General features: G+C 36.8%; 1 protein-coding gene across 1 annotated transcript; it reads left to right on the top strand.

Annotated features, from left to right (window-relative positions):
- Positions 1–196: 196 nt before the first annotated feature.
- On the top strand, positions 197–10,790 carry rhbdd2 (rhomboid domain containing 2). The gene is made up of 4 exons (XM_039756767.1): positions 197–1,111; positions 6,971–7,372; positions 8,423–8,573; positions 10,136–10,790. Exons 1-4 carry the CDS (start codon positions 940–942, stop codon positions 10,443–10,445), a joined length of 1,035 nt encoding a protein of 344 aa, XP_039612701.1. The 5' UTR covers positions 197–939; the 3' UTR covers positions 10,446–10,790.
- The last annotated feature ends 4,533 nt before the right edge of the window (positions 10,791–15,323 follow it).

Here is a 15,323-nt window from a genome sequence, read left to right as displayed (position 1 = left end):
AAATTAACATAAACTATTTAGTGGAGGACTATTTAAAAGGCAAGTGGGCGTGGTATTTTCAAATATTTACCGATAGATCAAAAGATCAGAAAGAAGTAAGGACACCAATGGTAACTAATTATCTGTTCAGATTCCCACTCAGCATTAAAGTCCACTAAAGCAGGTGAATGTTTGTCCGGGCAGGATGTGCTTAAGGAAATCTTGCGTTTATATAATTGTATGAGTCAGTTAGGAATTTTATAGCGCTGGTCTGCGTTTCAGCACATGTTGCGGTGAAAGGAAATTAAATTGTCGATGCATTAGCCAAAAAAGTGTTGGAGAAGGACAGAGCTGAAACTGAAGCCGGAATGAATTATAATGAAAAGTAGAATAAATGTGGAAAAGTGGGAAGGAGCAGTTAAAGGCAGATACTTGTATATGATTCATAACAATGTTATCCCTTTTAAATAGGTAAGAAAAAACCAGAGAAGAAGTAATATTAAGTAGGCTAAGGATTGTATTTATAGGTCGACACGGAGATGGAAATTGTAAGATGCGGCTCAAAGGAAACAACCAAGTGTTACTCCACTCTATTCTGTATAAAAATCAAAGATGAACACTAAAATGAACACTATCATTAAAGCATCTAATCTGGGGGAAAACAACAACAGCACTGTTACAAGCAAGGAACTAATGAAATTTAGCAGAAACACGGGACTTTGGAATTTAGTGTATTAAATGGATAAAGGAGTTTTCCCTCCGCACAGGAGGTGGCGGTAATATACCAAGAGTATTACCAAAGAAGAAGAATTGCACACCTATCTTGTTGCTTGGAGTCTTTTGAGTTTGTAATCATAACCTTTGAGGAAGTATTTACGCTAATATCACCTCGCTCCATGCATTTATTACCCCTTGGTTGATATTAGTCCAGGGGTTTTTACACGGTTTTCTCTTAATGCAATGACAGTTTTTCTAGTGACCACAATGAAAAGTTTCATCCATCAGCTGGAAATAACAAGCGCAACGCTTGCAACATTGCTGTTATGTGCCGGCGTTTTTGTTACAACAGCCTTATTTGGGGTGAGCCCGGAGATACTATCATTGCAGCCTGATGGGCTGGCTCATTTGAAAGGTAAGGTTCTACCATAGGTGCGTCCGTGAGTACGCGGAAGTTCAGTCTCGAGACGAGCCAGCGTCACTGTTCATAGCTTTGTGTGATTTAGTATCCTATGCCGTTATTGTTTCACCAGGCCGATTAGATCTGGACAATTAAATCGAGGCTTTACAGTTAACGTGTATCTTGGCGTCTTTGTGTCACGGGGATCTGTAGAATGCAGCGCAATAATTTATATTTGAGTGAATTAAAGTCATTAATGTTCGCCTTCGTTTTCCAACGCTAAGGGAAAGGATCTGGTTAGTTCCGTTTAGATCAGAGGGTATCGGTCTTGAATCCACCAGGGCTGTAGTGGCTGCATGTTTTCGTTGCAATTAAAATTGGTAACCAATTAATGCTGCTAATGGGCTATACAGCTTTTGCCTTAATATTGACTTCCTTTTTAAGATTCAAGAAGTCTTAAATTATTTTTTCATAACCAACAGCCAAACCATGAGATTTAAAGCTGATCAGCAGAGTCGATGGCATTTGCATGACCCATAAAATGCTTAAACAGGTGTGGATTTGAAAAATATTGCTGTGTTCTCATCTGTGAAGCATTTTGATCGCACTTTCAGAAAAAGAGAATCAATGGTTTTGAAAAGTTTCTTGTGGCAGATTGAGAGCACTAACAAGCCACAAAAGTAAAGGGTGTCCTTAATTATAAGAATTGTCTTCTAATTATGAAATCGCAGTGACTGAAAATGGTGGATTCTGGGAAATAGAGTTTGAGACTTATGAGTTAGGTGGCCATATATACAGGTAGTTTTTGCATCTCATAATTTTTTGGCTGCTGATTAAGAAAGAAAAACAAAACAAGAAACGAGGGATATAATTTAGATAGTGGCTTGAGTGAAAACCCAAGACCCTCCAGAATATGTATTTGATGCCCATGGTTTAGACTTTCCCCAGAATAGCAGATTTGTAAATATTTTATAAAATCAGCCATGAGTTTCCAAAAAAAATATGTAGGTTGATTTTTCTTGTCTCAAGCTTTTAATTTAAATGATTTGTTTAATCTGTTTTGTTTTGCTTTATTTTATTCCACATGCATCTCAATATTTAGACAGTATGATCGCTTCATTTTTCTTGTTACCTCATTGTTACCTTGTCTGAGGTGTAAGTAGCACAAAGAACAGTTTGTTCTTTTTTGACCCTTTCAAATACACATCACTTGAAATTACTTACAAATTATGTACTGTGATGTATAAGTGACTCAACGTAAGGTGAGCAGAAATAATATATGCTGTTAAAGAGTTGATTTAAGAAAAAAAAAAACAATTAGCCCTGCGGTGGGTTGGCACCCTGCCCAGGATTGGTTCCTGCCTTGTGTCCTGTGTTGGCTGGGATTGGCTCCAGCAGACCCCCGTGACCCTATTCGGATACAGCGGGTTAGAAAATGGATGGATGGATGGAAACCAATTAGCCTTTCATTAGAACACTGGGCATAATAAAGGGCATTTTAGGAGTAAGGTGGAGAATCTGTGTATGAAAGCATGTTCTTTTTTCTTTCTGATGGATGTTATTTTGTAATTGGATAGTTTTGTTTCTGTTGTGTGCTTTTAAAATGTGTAAAGTTCTGAAAGATGTTTTATCTTTCTATTTGTTCTTTAATTCTGTGCACTTGAGTTTAAAGGTTCTGAAACCTGCTCTACTGTTTGACAATATTGTGTCACATATTAAATATAAAAACTATGATGTGCAGGGCTGACAGTATGTGCAGAAATTAGTTGTTTTTTTTTAAAGTTGTCAGATTTTTTTTCTGTAAAACCAGCCTATTAGATATCTTAATAAGAAGGTTCTCTCATCAGTATAACACACACATTTATTAAACCATTACAAATCCGGTGTCATCCTCCACTGCAGCAAAAAATTGTTACAGTTCTCCAGCTAAAAGTATACATGATTTATAGTAAAAAGGGAAAGTGATGAAATGGTGGGAGCCAAATTTTACACCGCATAATGCTTAATTGTAAGCATTTAGTATAACCCTGCATGTTCCTCTTCCAGGGCTCTCCTTTCCAGCAGGACAAGTTTGAGTGGTGGTCTTCAGCTTCATCTACAACGACTTAAGAGAGGAGGCTGAAAGAGACCAAAGAGTCAGTCCATGTCAAATTAATAGATTTTAGAAAATGTTCCCAATTGACCATCTCCGATTTGTTTCATACTTGCTGAAAACGAGCAATTGTACCCAATAAATGGTGTACAAAATTTTAAGGGGAATGGAGACAAAATCATTGGCCACAAAAATATAATGCACACATTTAGAGACTACTATAAATCCTCATATTCTGCTGAGTTTAAAGAAGACGATACACAATCTAATGCATTTCTGGATACATTAGATACCACAAATAGACATTTTTAATGTGGAGGAACTCGATAAACCTCTGGCGTAATCAGAATTACTAGATGTTATAAAGTCATTTCAAGGCGGGAAAGCAGCAGGCCTTGATGGCTACCCTGCAGAATTTTATATGAAATTCTCCACTCCGCTAGCTCCCCTCCTATTAGCAACATTTACATAAGCCAGAGACAATCAAACTCTTCCTCAAACTTTTCGCCAAGCATTAATCACAGTTTTTCCTAAACAAAATAAGGACTTATTACAGATTATCAGAGAAGGACTGGAACAGAAAATTTCTCTATATGCAGATGATATGGTACTGTATATATCAGACCCACAAAATTTTGTGCCTTCAGTCTTAGCAGCACTCACAGAATTTCAAAAGATCTCTGGTCTTAGAATTAATCTGAATAAAAGTGTACTCTTTCCAGTGAATTGTCAAGCATATAATATTAGATTGGACACCTTCCCTTTTATCATTGCAGAACAGTTTAAATACCTAGAGGTAAACATCACAAGTAAACATAAAGCTCTTTATCAACAAAATTTCGCTGTCTGCATGGAAAAAATTAAGCAAGACTTGCATAGATGGTCAACCCTTCATCTCACACTAGCTGGAAGAATTAACACTGTTAAGATGAATATTCTTCCTAAGCTCCTTTTTTATTTCAAAACATTTCAATATACATCAATAAATCATTTTTTAAGCAATTAGATTCAACAATAACCTCATTTATTTAGAACTCAAAACATCCACGTGTCCAAAGAGCCACCCTACAAAGACAAAAGGCAGCAGGTGGCATGGCTCTACCTAACTTCCAGTTTTATTACTGGGCAGTAAACATACAAGCTATAAAAACATGGACACAAATAGATGAACATACACAGGCCTGGCACCAGAATAGAACTAAAATCCTGCAGTACTTCTTTATATTCCCTGCTCTGTGACCCAATAAATGCAAGTTATCGGCAATATACTAATAACCCAATTGTGCTTCACTCACTCAGAATATGGAACCAATGTAGAAAGCATTTTAAGATGGAGAAGCTTTTATCTGTGGTACCTCTGCAAGAGAACCATCTCTTTTAACCTTCACAAACATATGCAGTTTTTAATATCTGGAAAAAATTGGGGATTAACTTGCTTAGAGATCTTTATATAGACAACGTCTTTGTATCCTGTGAACAATAATATTCCAGCTACACCTTTCACTATCTTCAAACGAGGAACTTTTTGTTAAACAGAACCTTCCTGATTTTCCTCATCTTGCACCCTTGTCCATGCTGGAAAAAATATTGCTCAATTTCAGGGACTCGGACACCATCTCTGCAATATATGAAATAATTTTACAGTCCCACCCTTTCAAAGATCCAAGAGGACACTGGGAAAAAGATCTCTCAATTAATATATCAGAAAAGGAGTGGAAAATAGCAATGCAGAGAATTCACTCGAGCTCCATATGCGCAAAACATACAATTATTCAACTCAAAATTATATATCGAGCACATCTGTCTCACCTAAAACTCTCCAAAACGTTTCCAGGGCACGATCCAACCTGCGAACACTGCAATCAAGTCCCAGCCTCATTTGGTCACATGTTTTGGGCCTGCACCAAATTAACGTCATTCTGGACCAAAATTTTTAATTACCTTTCAGACAGCCTTGGTGTCACAATCACTCCTAATCCGCTAACAGCTGTGTTTGGGGTTCTTCCAGATGGATTTAAAGTGGAGAAGGACAAACTGTGATTGCATTCACTACACATTTGGCACGCAGACTCATTTTGCTAAACTGGAAGAATCCTAACTCTCCTCTTTTAAGTCAGTGGGAAACTGATGTTTCATACTATTTGAAACTGGAAAAACTCAAATACTCAGTTAGAGGATTTGTACAGATTATTTTCAAAACATGACAGGATCTAATCAGTAATATTTTAGAATAAGCTCTTTAAGCACAGAGGAAGCAATTATTTCTGTATTTCTTTTTCTTCTCCGTTCATCTTTATTGGCTTATCAAACTTATCAATTTAGGTATGTTTACAAACCTTAAGTTTTACTCCGTTGGCCTTGCTCTCTCTCAGGGGTGGGGGTCGACTTGTTCTCAATCCTACTTTTTGTAAAAATTGATTGATTTGTATGGAATGATTGCAATAAAATTAATAAAATTTAAAAAAAAATTGTAATCTTGTATGTTAATTAGTTATAGAGGCTTTAAAACTGAGGTGTGACCCTAATTTTACAGTAAAAACGAGTGCTACTAAACCACAGTGTTTCATAAGTCTCAACGTTTGGACTGTTAATGCTAGATGCATTACATTTTCAGGAATTGTTATTTAGTATAAGATGTTCTTAATTTGTAAAGTTGATTGTTCAAAGTTGCATATTTCTAACTTTATGGCTTTCTGAAAATTGTATTAAAATTCTGTTTCTTTATATTTTGTGCATTTACTAATTATAACAGGCTGTTGTAACCATGGTTAACAAAAGAAGCTTCATTCTCACTAGGTGCCCTTAATAAAAATATAAGTTCAGTAAGGTGCTCAGATTATGTTAGGAAAACTGGATATTGCTACAAATTTTGGCGCTCACAATAAAACAAAATGGCTTTGATGCATAACATCAATTTTTATCTTTTTCAGGACCTCTTCTACAACAGAACATATGCCAGAAATCAATTCCTTGGGTATAAAAAACTCAAAGTAGACCTACATTCTCATACACACATCAAGAAGGCACATATAGAAGTTAATGAAAAACACCAGACATAACCTGAGGGAGGAATTACATCCCCAGAAGATTTGATGGAGAGCTGCTGCACTTGTGTGTGTTGTAAACCACCTCCACCATAAACATATTGTGAAACTTAAGAAACCTAATGACATGTGTGAGGTGTGCTGTGGAGAAAACTGTTTAGTGGATACTTGCATTAAGATGAAAAGGTTCACTTGAACGTTAAAAATGTTGCGAGTGTTAGGTTTTGTGTCTTTCAATGACATATTATCTGCTTTTAAAGTATTTGTGGATACTTTCCCTCCAGAGTTCGAGGTGTGCAAATCAAGATGTCCAGATTAATCAAGAAGTACAAAAGTTAATACCAGCATGTGGAAGGGTGCCGCATTTAGAAATGCTGTGAAGGATTGCACATAAAATAGCACAACAAGTTTTACAAAACAGTTGCTCTTTTATTTACAAGTTTTTTTTCTCTCTGTTTTTCTCTCCGTTTGTGTCTTGTGTTTCTTCTGGCATTATTTTTTTTTACCACATTTTCCTTTTTCTGTTTTATTATTTTTATGAAAGAATTGCTTCCATGAAAGTAAAACTCTATTTGCAGGGGTAAAGTTACAGTTTAAAAGAGGCATGCATCATAATTGAATTTATGTTTGTACTGTATATATCATTGGAAATATTACTAAAGAGGGGTGTGCCATTTAAATATATCTTAAGTTTTAATGTTTTGAAACTAATTTCTGTCTCCCTTTTTTAATTTTCAGTATACAAGTTATTGAGCTACACATTCTTCCATGCTGACATTAACTCTTTATTGTGTAATATTGTTATACTCTGGTACTTTGGCATCAGCTTGGAAAAAAGCGTGGGAACTGTGAAATACTGTTATTATTTTGTCATCTTCTCAGTTTTTCCTGGATTACTTTGCATTTTTTTGGAATATGTCTTATATGGACTGGAAGGAAATGAAGATCTTCAAGGACTCACGTCTGTGGTATTTGCCATGATTGGCATGTCATCTGTTAAGTCGTCGATGAGGAGAACTCTGTTTTTTGGGATCAATATTCCAACAGTAGCAGTTCCTTGGCTTCTACTAATATTTGCTCTTGCTGTCCCAGGTTCCTCTTTCCTCTGCAATGTCAGTAGTATTATTATAGGAAAAATCTGTATCCTTCTATTAAAAAAAATAATTTTTAAATGTTTAAATAATATTGACTGTTTTTTTTTTTTTTGCAAGAAGCCAAAAATGTAACATTTGGCTCCACTGGGTACTTGTTTTGCATTATTACAATTGATGTCCCTCTAAGGGATCCTACCCACATTATGTCTCTTTCACAAAATGATAATAGTGCAGTGAAAATGGCATGGCAAATGTGAAATCTATATATGTAAAAGTCTATGTGTATGTATGTTCCAGCATCACTTCCTGAACAACTGGAGCGATTTTCATGAAATTTGGTGAACGTTTCTCGTTGGTCGACTAAAAACACCGTGGGGTGAAATCAACCCTAACTCATCCCCTTCTGGGTAGGGAGTGGGGTGATGTTGCAGTCTTGTGTGCATGTTATCATCCAGTTGACACTCTGAAAAACCACCAGAGGGCGAACTGGAGGTGACTGCCAGCATTCTTTATGTTTGAGCACCACCACCGCGTACCCCTGTTGCTTTTGAAATTAAGTAGAGTTGGCTGGTTCCGAGTGTAAAGTGGATGGTAACATACATACAAGACCGCAAGACAAGCACATTAATGAGTCTTCATTATTTGTTTATTTTTATTTTTAAAAGGTTTTTTTTAATTATATTTTTCTCAAAAAATTAAAAAAAAATAATTTTCCTCTTGGGCAATGCCAGGTATTTCAGCTATGTTAGCTAGTGGTTGATAAAATTATTTGTTAGTTTCTGTTGTACAAAGTTAAAGGTGAATGTAGCAATTATGAACCCTCATTTTGTTTACTTTGACACTGTGATGCTTTGCAAAGTTTTTATTGAGAGGACAAGTGTTTATGCTGCAGAGTATTTGTATAGACTGAGGTACATCTTCACCACCTCAACCTAAATAGCCAATAACTTTCTTCCAGTGCCTGAGGTATTCACATATCAATATGTGTCTTGAGAGAAATCTGTCATATATCATCAGGATTATTTACATATATTCATAACTAGAAAATTAATGTCACACTAACCTCCTCATTTTCTTTAACACATAAAAAAAACAGATGGTAAGGGATTTTGTGTATTGCTAGATTTTTCTGAAGCAAAAGCGTCATTGTTGGATAAGAAAATGCCTTTTCGATTTTTACGAAAATGGGAGAAGATTGGGTACGTTCCCGCTTCCCTCAGTGAAAGGAGATCTATGCAACAGAAAAGGTAAGCACAGCGTTTGCTTCTGTTTCATGGTCAACATTTTACAATTTAACCTTTAGTAAGTAACTAGAAGTATAATAATTTGTCAATTAAAAAAGCTGCTGCTTTTTCCCAGTTGTTTTTATTAAAAAAAAAAAAAAGTAAATGCTGGAATAACCTGCCATGCTTCACATGCAAGAAACCCCAGTCAAGAATAGAAATAAGGTCCAATTGCGGTGTGGTGAAACCAGTAAACGGGCATAACCTAAGACTGGAATACTTCATAGCTGAGCATAAGTCTTCACTGTCTTTTAGAGAATTGAAACCATCAGACAGACTCTAATGTTGTGTTCTGACAGCTGGCTTTGAGGCAGTTATTGCAGTCCCTGCTCATGAGATGATAAAACCTACCAATTACACGGAGTGTAACACCAGGAGGAACACTGGGGGAGGCCCGAATCCACTACAATGCATATTCTTGTACATGTTTATATATTGCAAAAAATGCATAGACAAAAATCTATAAATGGGAGTTTCTTTTTGCTTTTATTTAGCAAAAATATCTGCCAGTGGGGTAAGCAAAATTAACTTGACATGATTTCTTAAAATTAGATAAAAATCATATACACATTTTTTTGATAAGTCAATAATTCATGCAATAAGAAAAACAAGATTTAATGTCCTGATATAAATACTTTGCACTTACTTAGGCTTCATTTTTTGCAGTGTGCTTGCTTACTTTGGGCCAGTTTAGAAACTCAAGTTACAGTGGCAAACCGATGTTTTATACTATTTGAAATTGGAAAAATCAAATACTCAAAAGAGTATCTGTACAGATTTTTTTCAAAACATGGCAGGATCTAATCAGTAATATTTTAGAATAAGCTCTTAAAGCACAGAGGAAGCAATTATTTCTGCATTTCTTTTTCTTCTCCATCCATCTCTATTGGCTTATCAAACTCATCAATTTAGGTATGTTTACAAGCCTTAAGTTTTACTCCGTTGGCCTTGCTCTCTCTCTCAGGGGTGGGGGTCGACTTGTTTTTAATCCTACTTTTTGTAAAAATTGATTGATTTGTATGGAATGATTGCACTAAAATTAATCAAAAAAAAAAAAAAACTCAAGTTAGTCTAATTTGCTAATTTTTAGGATTTGAAAATCAAATCAAAGTAAAAAAAAAAAATGTAAATAACCCCTCCTTAAGCAGGGCCAGCAAATTAATGGTGGGTAACTGGTGATGTCCACTCTGTCATCTGTAAACTAGAGGTTTGTTTGACTTTTAAATGCCATCACATTCGCAAACTCCGTTAATCCAATTCACATTGTTGCTTGGGCAGAGCCTTCTGGCAGCATAAAGGGGTGCAAGGCAGGTACCCACCCTCAATAAGGCAGCAGCTCATTGTAGAACAAGCAAAGGAAAACACCTAACTAGAAAATTTAGCACATCTGTAGGTAAAACAAATATTTTAAAATTAAAGTTGGAAAAACTCACATTTTCAGTTATAAAAGTTGTTTGTATGTATAGGTATATGTGTGAGAGTTTGCATTTAAACGTTTTTTTTTTTTTTACTTTTAATCTCTGCAGAATAAATCCACGTCCAGGGCTATACCCAACTCAAGCTTATGCTCCTGTTCAAAACAATCCTGTGCCGCACAGAACAGATCCTTACTTCCAAGCACATGGAGGCTGGGTGAACTCTGCTTCTCATCATTTTGCTGAGAGCTGGCAAATGCCTTTACATGGACGAGATCCCAGGCAGCTTTACGAGTCAAGACACGGTCAAATAGGAGCAGTATGTTCTGAGCCATCTGAGATAATTACACTCCAGAAGAATCCTGTTAAAACTTCTGGACCATTATTCCCCGATTTAAATGCTCAACAAAGCACCTTCTAGATCTGTACACTCTTCTTTGAAAATAATCCATTGGATTGAATTCCAAAAAAGGGTTTCTAAAGTCTGGTGGTGTACAAGGACAATTATTTAATGGATTTCTTTCAATGTGTGTTAAAAGCAGATTATTTCCTAATTATATAATTTTTTCCACATCAATTGAAATCCTTTTTATATAAGCTTAAAGAAACATTCTAAATACTTAGTTTTTTAAATATGGAATTTATGTATGGTTGGGGAAGTGAAGATTTTTTTTTTAACTTTAATAATATTTTTGTGTCTTAAAAGTCACTGGGAAGATATTTCAATAACAGATTTCTTAATAAACATTTACTTTGGTTAAATGTTTTCATGTTTTTCTTGAGCTTTTATTATGACTAAGCATAAGACTGCTTCCCGAGCCTATTTTTACTATTATTATTTATACCACACATATTTTAACGTCACCTGTTTGTTGTCTGGCACAAATCTTGTAATCAATAATTATCCCACTTCCTATTGACTTACTCACTTCCGATGACAATACATGAATCAATAATCAGTTTCACTAATTGATCAATAAATCCATGTTAATTAAGAAATAAAATTTTCATATGAAGAATAGTTAAAGGTTTCACCAATAGATAGTGCTAGATTAAAGGGAGTGTTAAAATATTGATTACAAAATTATACTAAAACAAACCCAAGACTAAAAAGTTGAAAATAATATACAGTTGGGTCCATAAATATTTGGACAGAGACAACTTTTTTCTAATTTTGGTTCTGTACATTACCACAATGAATTTTAAATGAAACAACTCGGATGCAGTTGAAGTGCAGACTTTCAGCTTTAATTCAGTGGGTTGAACAAAAAGATTGCATAAAAATGTGAGGGAACTAAAATGTTTTTTTAACACAATCCCTTCATTTCAGGGGCTCAAACGTAATTGGACAATTGACTCAAAGGCTATTTCATGGGCAGGTGTGGGCAAGTCTGTTGTTATGTCATTATCAATTAAGTAGATAAAAGGTCTGGAGTTGATTTGAGGTGTGGTGCTTGCATGTGGAAGATTTTGCTGTGAACAGACAACATGCGGTCAAAGGAGCTCTCCATGCAGGTGAAAGAAGCCAAACAGAAAAAACCCATCCGAGAAATTGCTACAATATTAAGAGTGGTAAAATCTACAGTTTGGTACATTCTGAGAAAGAAAGCAAGCACTGGTGAACTCAGCAACGCAAAAAGACCTGGACGTTCACGGAAGACAACAGTGGTGGATGATCGCAGAATCATTTCCATGGTGAAGAGAAACCCCTTCACAACAGCCAACCAAGTGAACAACACTCTCCAGGGGGTAGGCGTATCGATATCCAAGTCTACCATAAAGAGAAGACTGCATGAAAGTAGATACAGAGGGTGCACTGCAAGGTGCAGGCCACTCATAAGCCTCAACAATAGAAAGGCTAGATTGGACTTTGCTAAAGAACATCTTAAAAAGCCAGCACAGTTCTGGAAAAACATTCTTTGGATAGATGAAACCAAAATTAACCTCTACCAGAATGATGGCAATAAAAAAGTATGGAGAAGGCGTGGAACAACTCATTATCCAAAGCATACCACATCATCTGTAAAACACGGTGGAGGCAGTGTGATGGCTTGGCCGTGCATGGCTGCCAGTGGCACTGGGACACTAGTGTTTATTGATGATGTGACACAGGACAGAAGCAGCCGAATAAATTCTGAGATGTTCAGAGACATACTGTCTGCTCAAATCCAGCTAAATGCAGTCAAATTGATTGGGCGGCATTTCATGATGATGGACAATGACCCAAAACATACAGCCAAAGCAACCCAAGAGTTTATTAAAGCAAAGAAGTGGAAAATTCTTGAATGGCCAAGTCAGTCACCTGATCTTAACCCAATTGAGTATGCATTTCACTTGTTGACGACTAAACTTAGGACAGAAAGGCCCACAAACAAACAGCAACTGAAAGCCGCTGCAGTAAAGGCCTGGCAGAGCATTAAAAAGGAGGAAACCCAGCATCTGATGATGTCCATGAGTTCAGGACTTCAGGCTGTTATTTCCAGCAAAGGGTTTTCAACCAAGTATTAGAAATGAACATTTTATTTCCAGTTATTTAATTTATCCAATTACTTTTGAGCCCCTGAAATAAAGGGATTGTGTTAAAAAAAATGCTTTTGTTGCCTCACATTTTTATGCAATCTTTTTGTTCAACCCACCTGAATTAAAGCTGAAAGTCTGCACTTCAACTCATCCGAGTTGTTTCATTTAAAATTCATTGTGGTAATGTACAGAACCAAAATTAGAAAAAAGTTGTCTCTGTCCCAATATTTATGGACCTAACTGTATATTTATATATATGTATGTGTATATAATATATATATATATATATATATATATATATATATATATATATATATATATATATATAAATACTTTTTAAAAACCACTCTTAAAAAGTGTACTAAAAAGTCTGTCATACATCGCTCATAAAATAAAAGTGTGGCCACTTTTCATCAATCAACATTCAAAAAACACTTCTTCAAATCTTAGCAAAAGCGCCTGCCTTTTATTTTTACTTTTTAGTACACTTTTTAACTTAATGTAAGTGTGGTTTTTAAAAAGTCTCTCTCTCTCGCTCTCTCTCTCTATATATATATATATATATATAGTGCATCCGGAAAGTATTCACAGCGCATCACTTTTTCCACATTTTGTTATGTTACAGCCTTATTCCAAAATGGATTAAATTCATTTTTTTCCTCAGAACTCTACACACAACGCCCCATAATGACAACGTGAAAAATGTTTACTTGAGGTTTTTGCAAATTTATTAAAAATAAAAAAATTGAGAAAGCACATGTACATAAGTATTCACAACCTTTGCCATAAAGCTCAAAACTGAGCTCAGGTGCATCCTGTTTCCACTGATCATCCTTGAGATGTTTCTGCAGCTTATTTGGAGTCCACGTGTGGTAAATTCAGTTGATTTGACATGATTTGGAAAGGCACACACCTGTCTATATAAGGTCCCACAGTTGACAGTTCATGTCAGAGTACAAACCAAGCATGAAGTCAAAGGAACTGATGTAGACCTCCGAGACAGGATTGTCTCGAGGCACAAATCTGGGGAAGGTTACAGAAACATTTCTGCTGCTTTGAAGGTCCCAGTGAGCACAGTGGCTTCCATCATCCATAAGTGGAAGAAGTTCAAAACCACCAGGACTCTTCCTAGAGCTGGCCAGCCATCTAAACTGAACGATCAGGGGAGAAGGGCCTTAGTTGGGGAGGTGACCAAGAACCCGATGGTCACTCTGTCAGAGCTCCAGAGGTCCTCTGTGGAGAGAGGAGAACCTTCCAGAAGGACAACCATATCTGCAGCAATCCACCAATCAGGCCTGTATGGTAGAGTGGCCAGACAGAAGCCACTCCTTAGTAAAAGGCACATGGCAGCCCGCCTGGAGTTTGTCAAAAAGCACCTGAAGGACTCTAAAACCATGAGAAACAAAATTCTCTGGTCTGATGAGACAAAGATTGAACTCTTTGGTGTGAATGCCAGGCGTCACATTTGGAGGAAACCAGGCATCACTCATCACCAGGCTAATACCATCCCCACAGTGAAGCATGGTGGTGGCAGCATCATGCTGTGGGGATGTTTTTCAGTGGCAAGAACTGGGAGACTAGTCAGGATAAAGGGAAAGATGACTGCAGCAATGGACAGAGACATCCTGGATGAAAACCTGCTCCAGAGCGCTCTTGACCTTAGAGTGGGGCGACGGTTCATCTTTCAACAGGACAGTGACCCTAAGCACACAGCCAAGATATCAAAGGAGTGGCTTCAGGACAACTCTGTGAATGTCCTTGAGTGGCCGAGCCACAGCTCAGACTTGAATCCGATTGAACATCTCTGGAGAGATCTTAAAATGGCTGTGCACCAACGCTTCCCAGCCAACCTGATGGAGCTTGAGAGTTGCTGCAAAGAGGAATGGGCGAAACTGGCCAAGGATAGGTGTGCCAAGCTTGTGGCATCATATTCAAAAAGACTTGAGGCTGTAATTGCTGCCAAAGATGCATCGACAAAGTATTGAGTAAAGGCTGTGAACACTTAAGTACATGCAATTTCTCAGGTTTTTTTATTTTTAATAAATTTGCAAAAACCTCAAGTAAACTTTTTTCACATTGTCATTTTTGGGTGTTGTGTGTAGAATTCTGAGGAAAAAAAATGAATTTAATCCATTTTGGAATAAGGCTGTAACATAACAAAATGTGGAAAATGTGATGCACTGTGAATACTTTCCAGATGCACTTTATATATAATATATATTGTCACACACGTGCGCATGGGAAGCAACTAAAGGGCTTGAGCATGCCGGGACGTGGCAGAGTGCACGGGAGATCCCACCTGGCTCTCTTGACGTCACTTCCGGGACTGAACCAATTGAAGAAGACCTTGCCGGCCCCAGCCCCTGTGATGTCATGTCTGGACTCGAACCAATGACTGAAGACCATGAGCCCGATCCCTATGATCTCACTTCCTGTCTTCCCCTTTAAAAACCTACACCTTTTCCCTAGTCCCTCAGTTCTGTCTTGGACTCGGTTATGTGCACATCAGTGCAGTATTCATTTAAACGACTTTTGCAGCCAGGAAACCAAATTATAAGGGTGGCTGCCCCAAACCTTTCTATGACTCTGTGTGAGTTTTGTGATAATATATATATACCTATAATTCAGAATTATCTCCTGACAACACTCAGGCAAAAGACACAAATCTTCAATGGATAGAATGCCAGTCCATTGCAGCAAACCCATACCCCCTGATACTGAGCCTATTGAGGGGTAAATCCATTTACCAATTAGGTCAATGTGCAAATATTTCAACTTA

Source organism: Polypterus senegalus, chromosome 6, assembly GCF_016835505.1.
Source record: "Polypterus senegalus isolate Bchr_013 chromosome 6, ASM1683550v1, whole genome shotgun sequence".
Classification (NCBI taxonomy): domain Eukaryota; kingdom Metazoa; phylum Chordata; class Cladistia; order Polypteriformes; family Polypteridae; genus Polypterus; species Polypterus senegalus.
The sequence above is the reverse complement of the archived record's forward strand: the minus strand, read 5'-3'. Positions and strand labels throughout refer to the sequence as shown.

Coding starts and splice junctions, on each gene's coding strand:
- rhbdd2 (XM_039756767.1), top strand. CDS start 940: ATGACAGTTTTTCTAGTGACCACAATGAAAAGTTTCATCCATCAGCTG. Junction 1,112..6,970: donor TGGGCTGGCTCATTTGAAAG/GTAAGGTTCTAC, acceptor TTTAATTTTCAG/TATACAAGTTATTGAGCTAC. Junction 7,373..8,422: donor TATTATTATAGGAAAAATCT/GTATCCTTCTAT, acceptor TAAAAAAAACAG/ATGGTAAGGGATTTTGTGTA.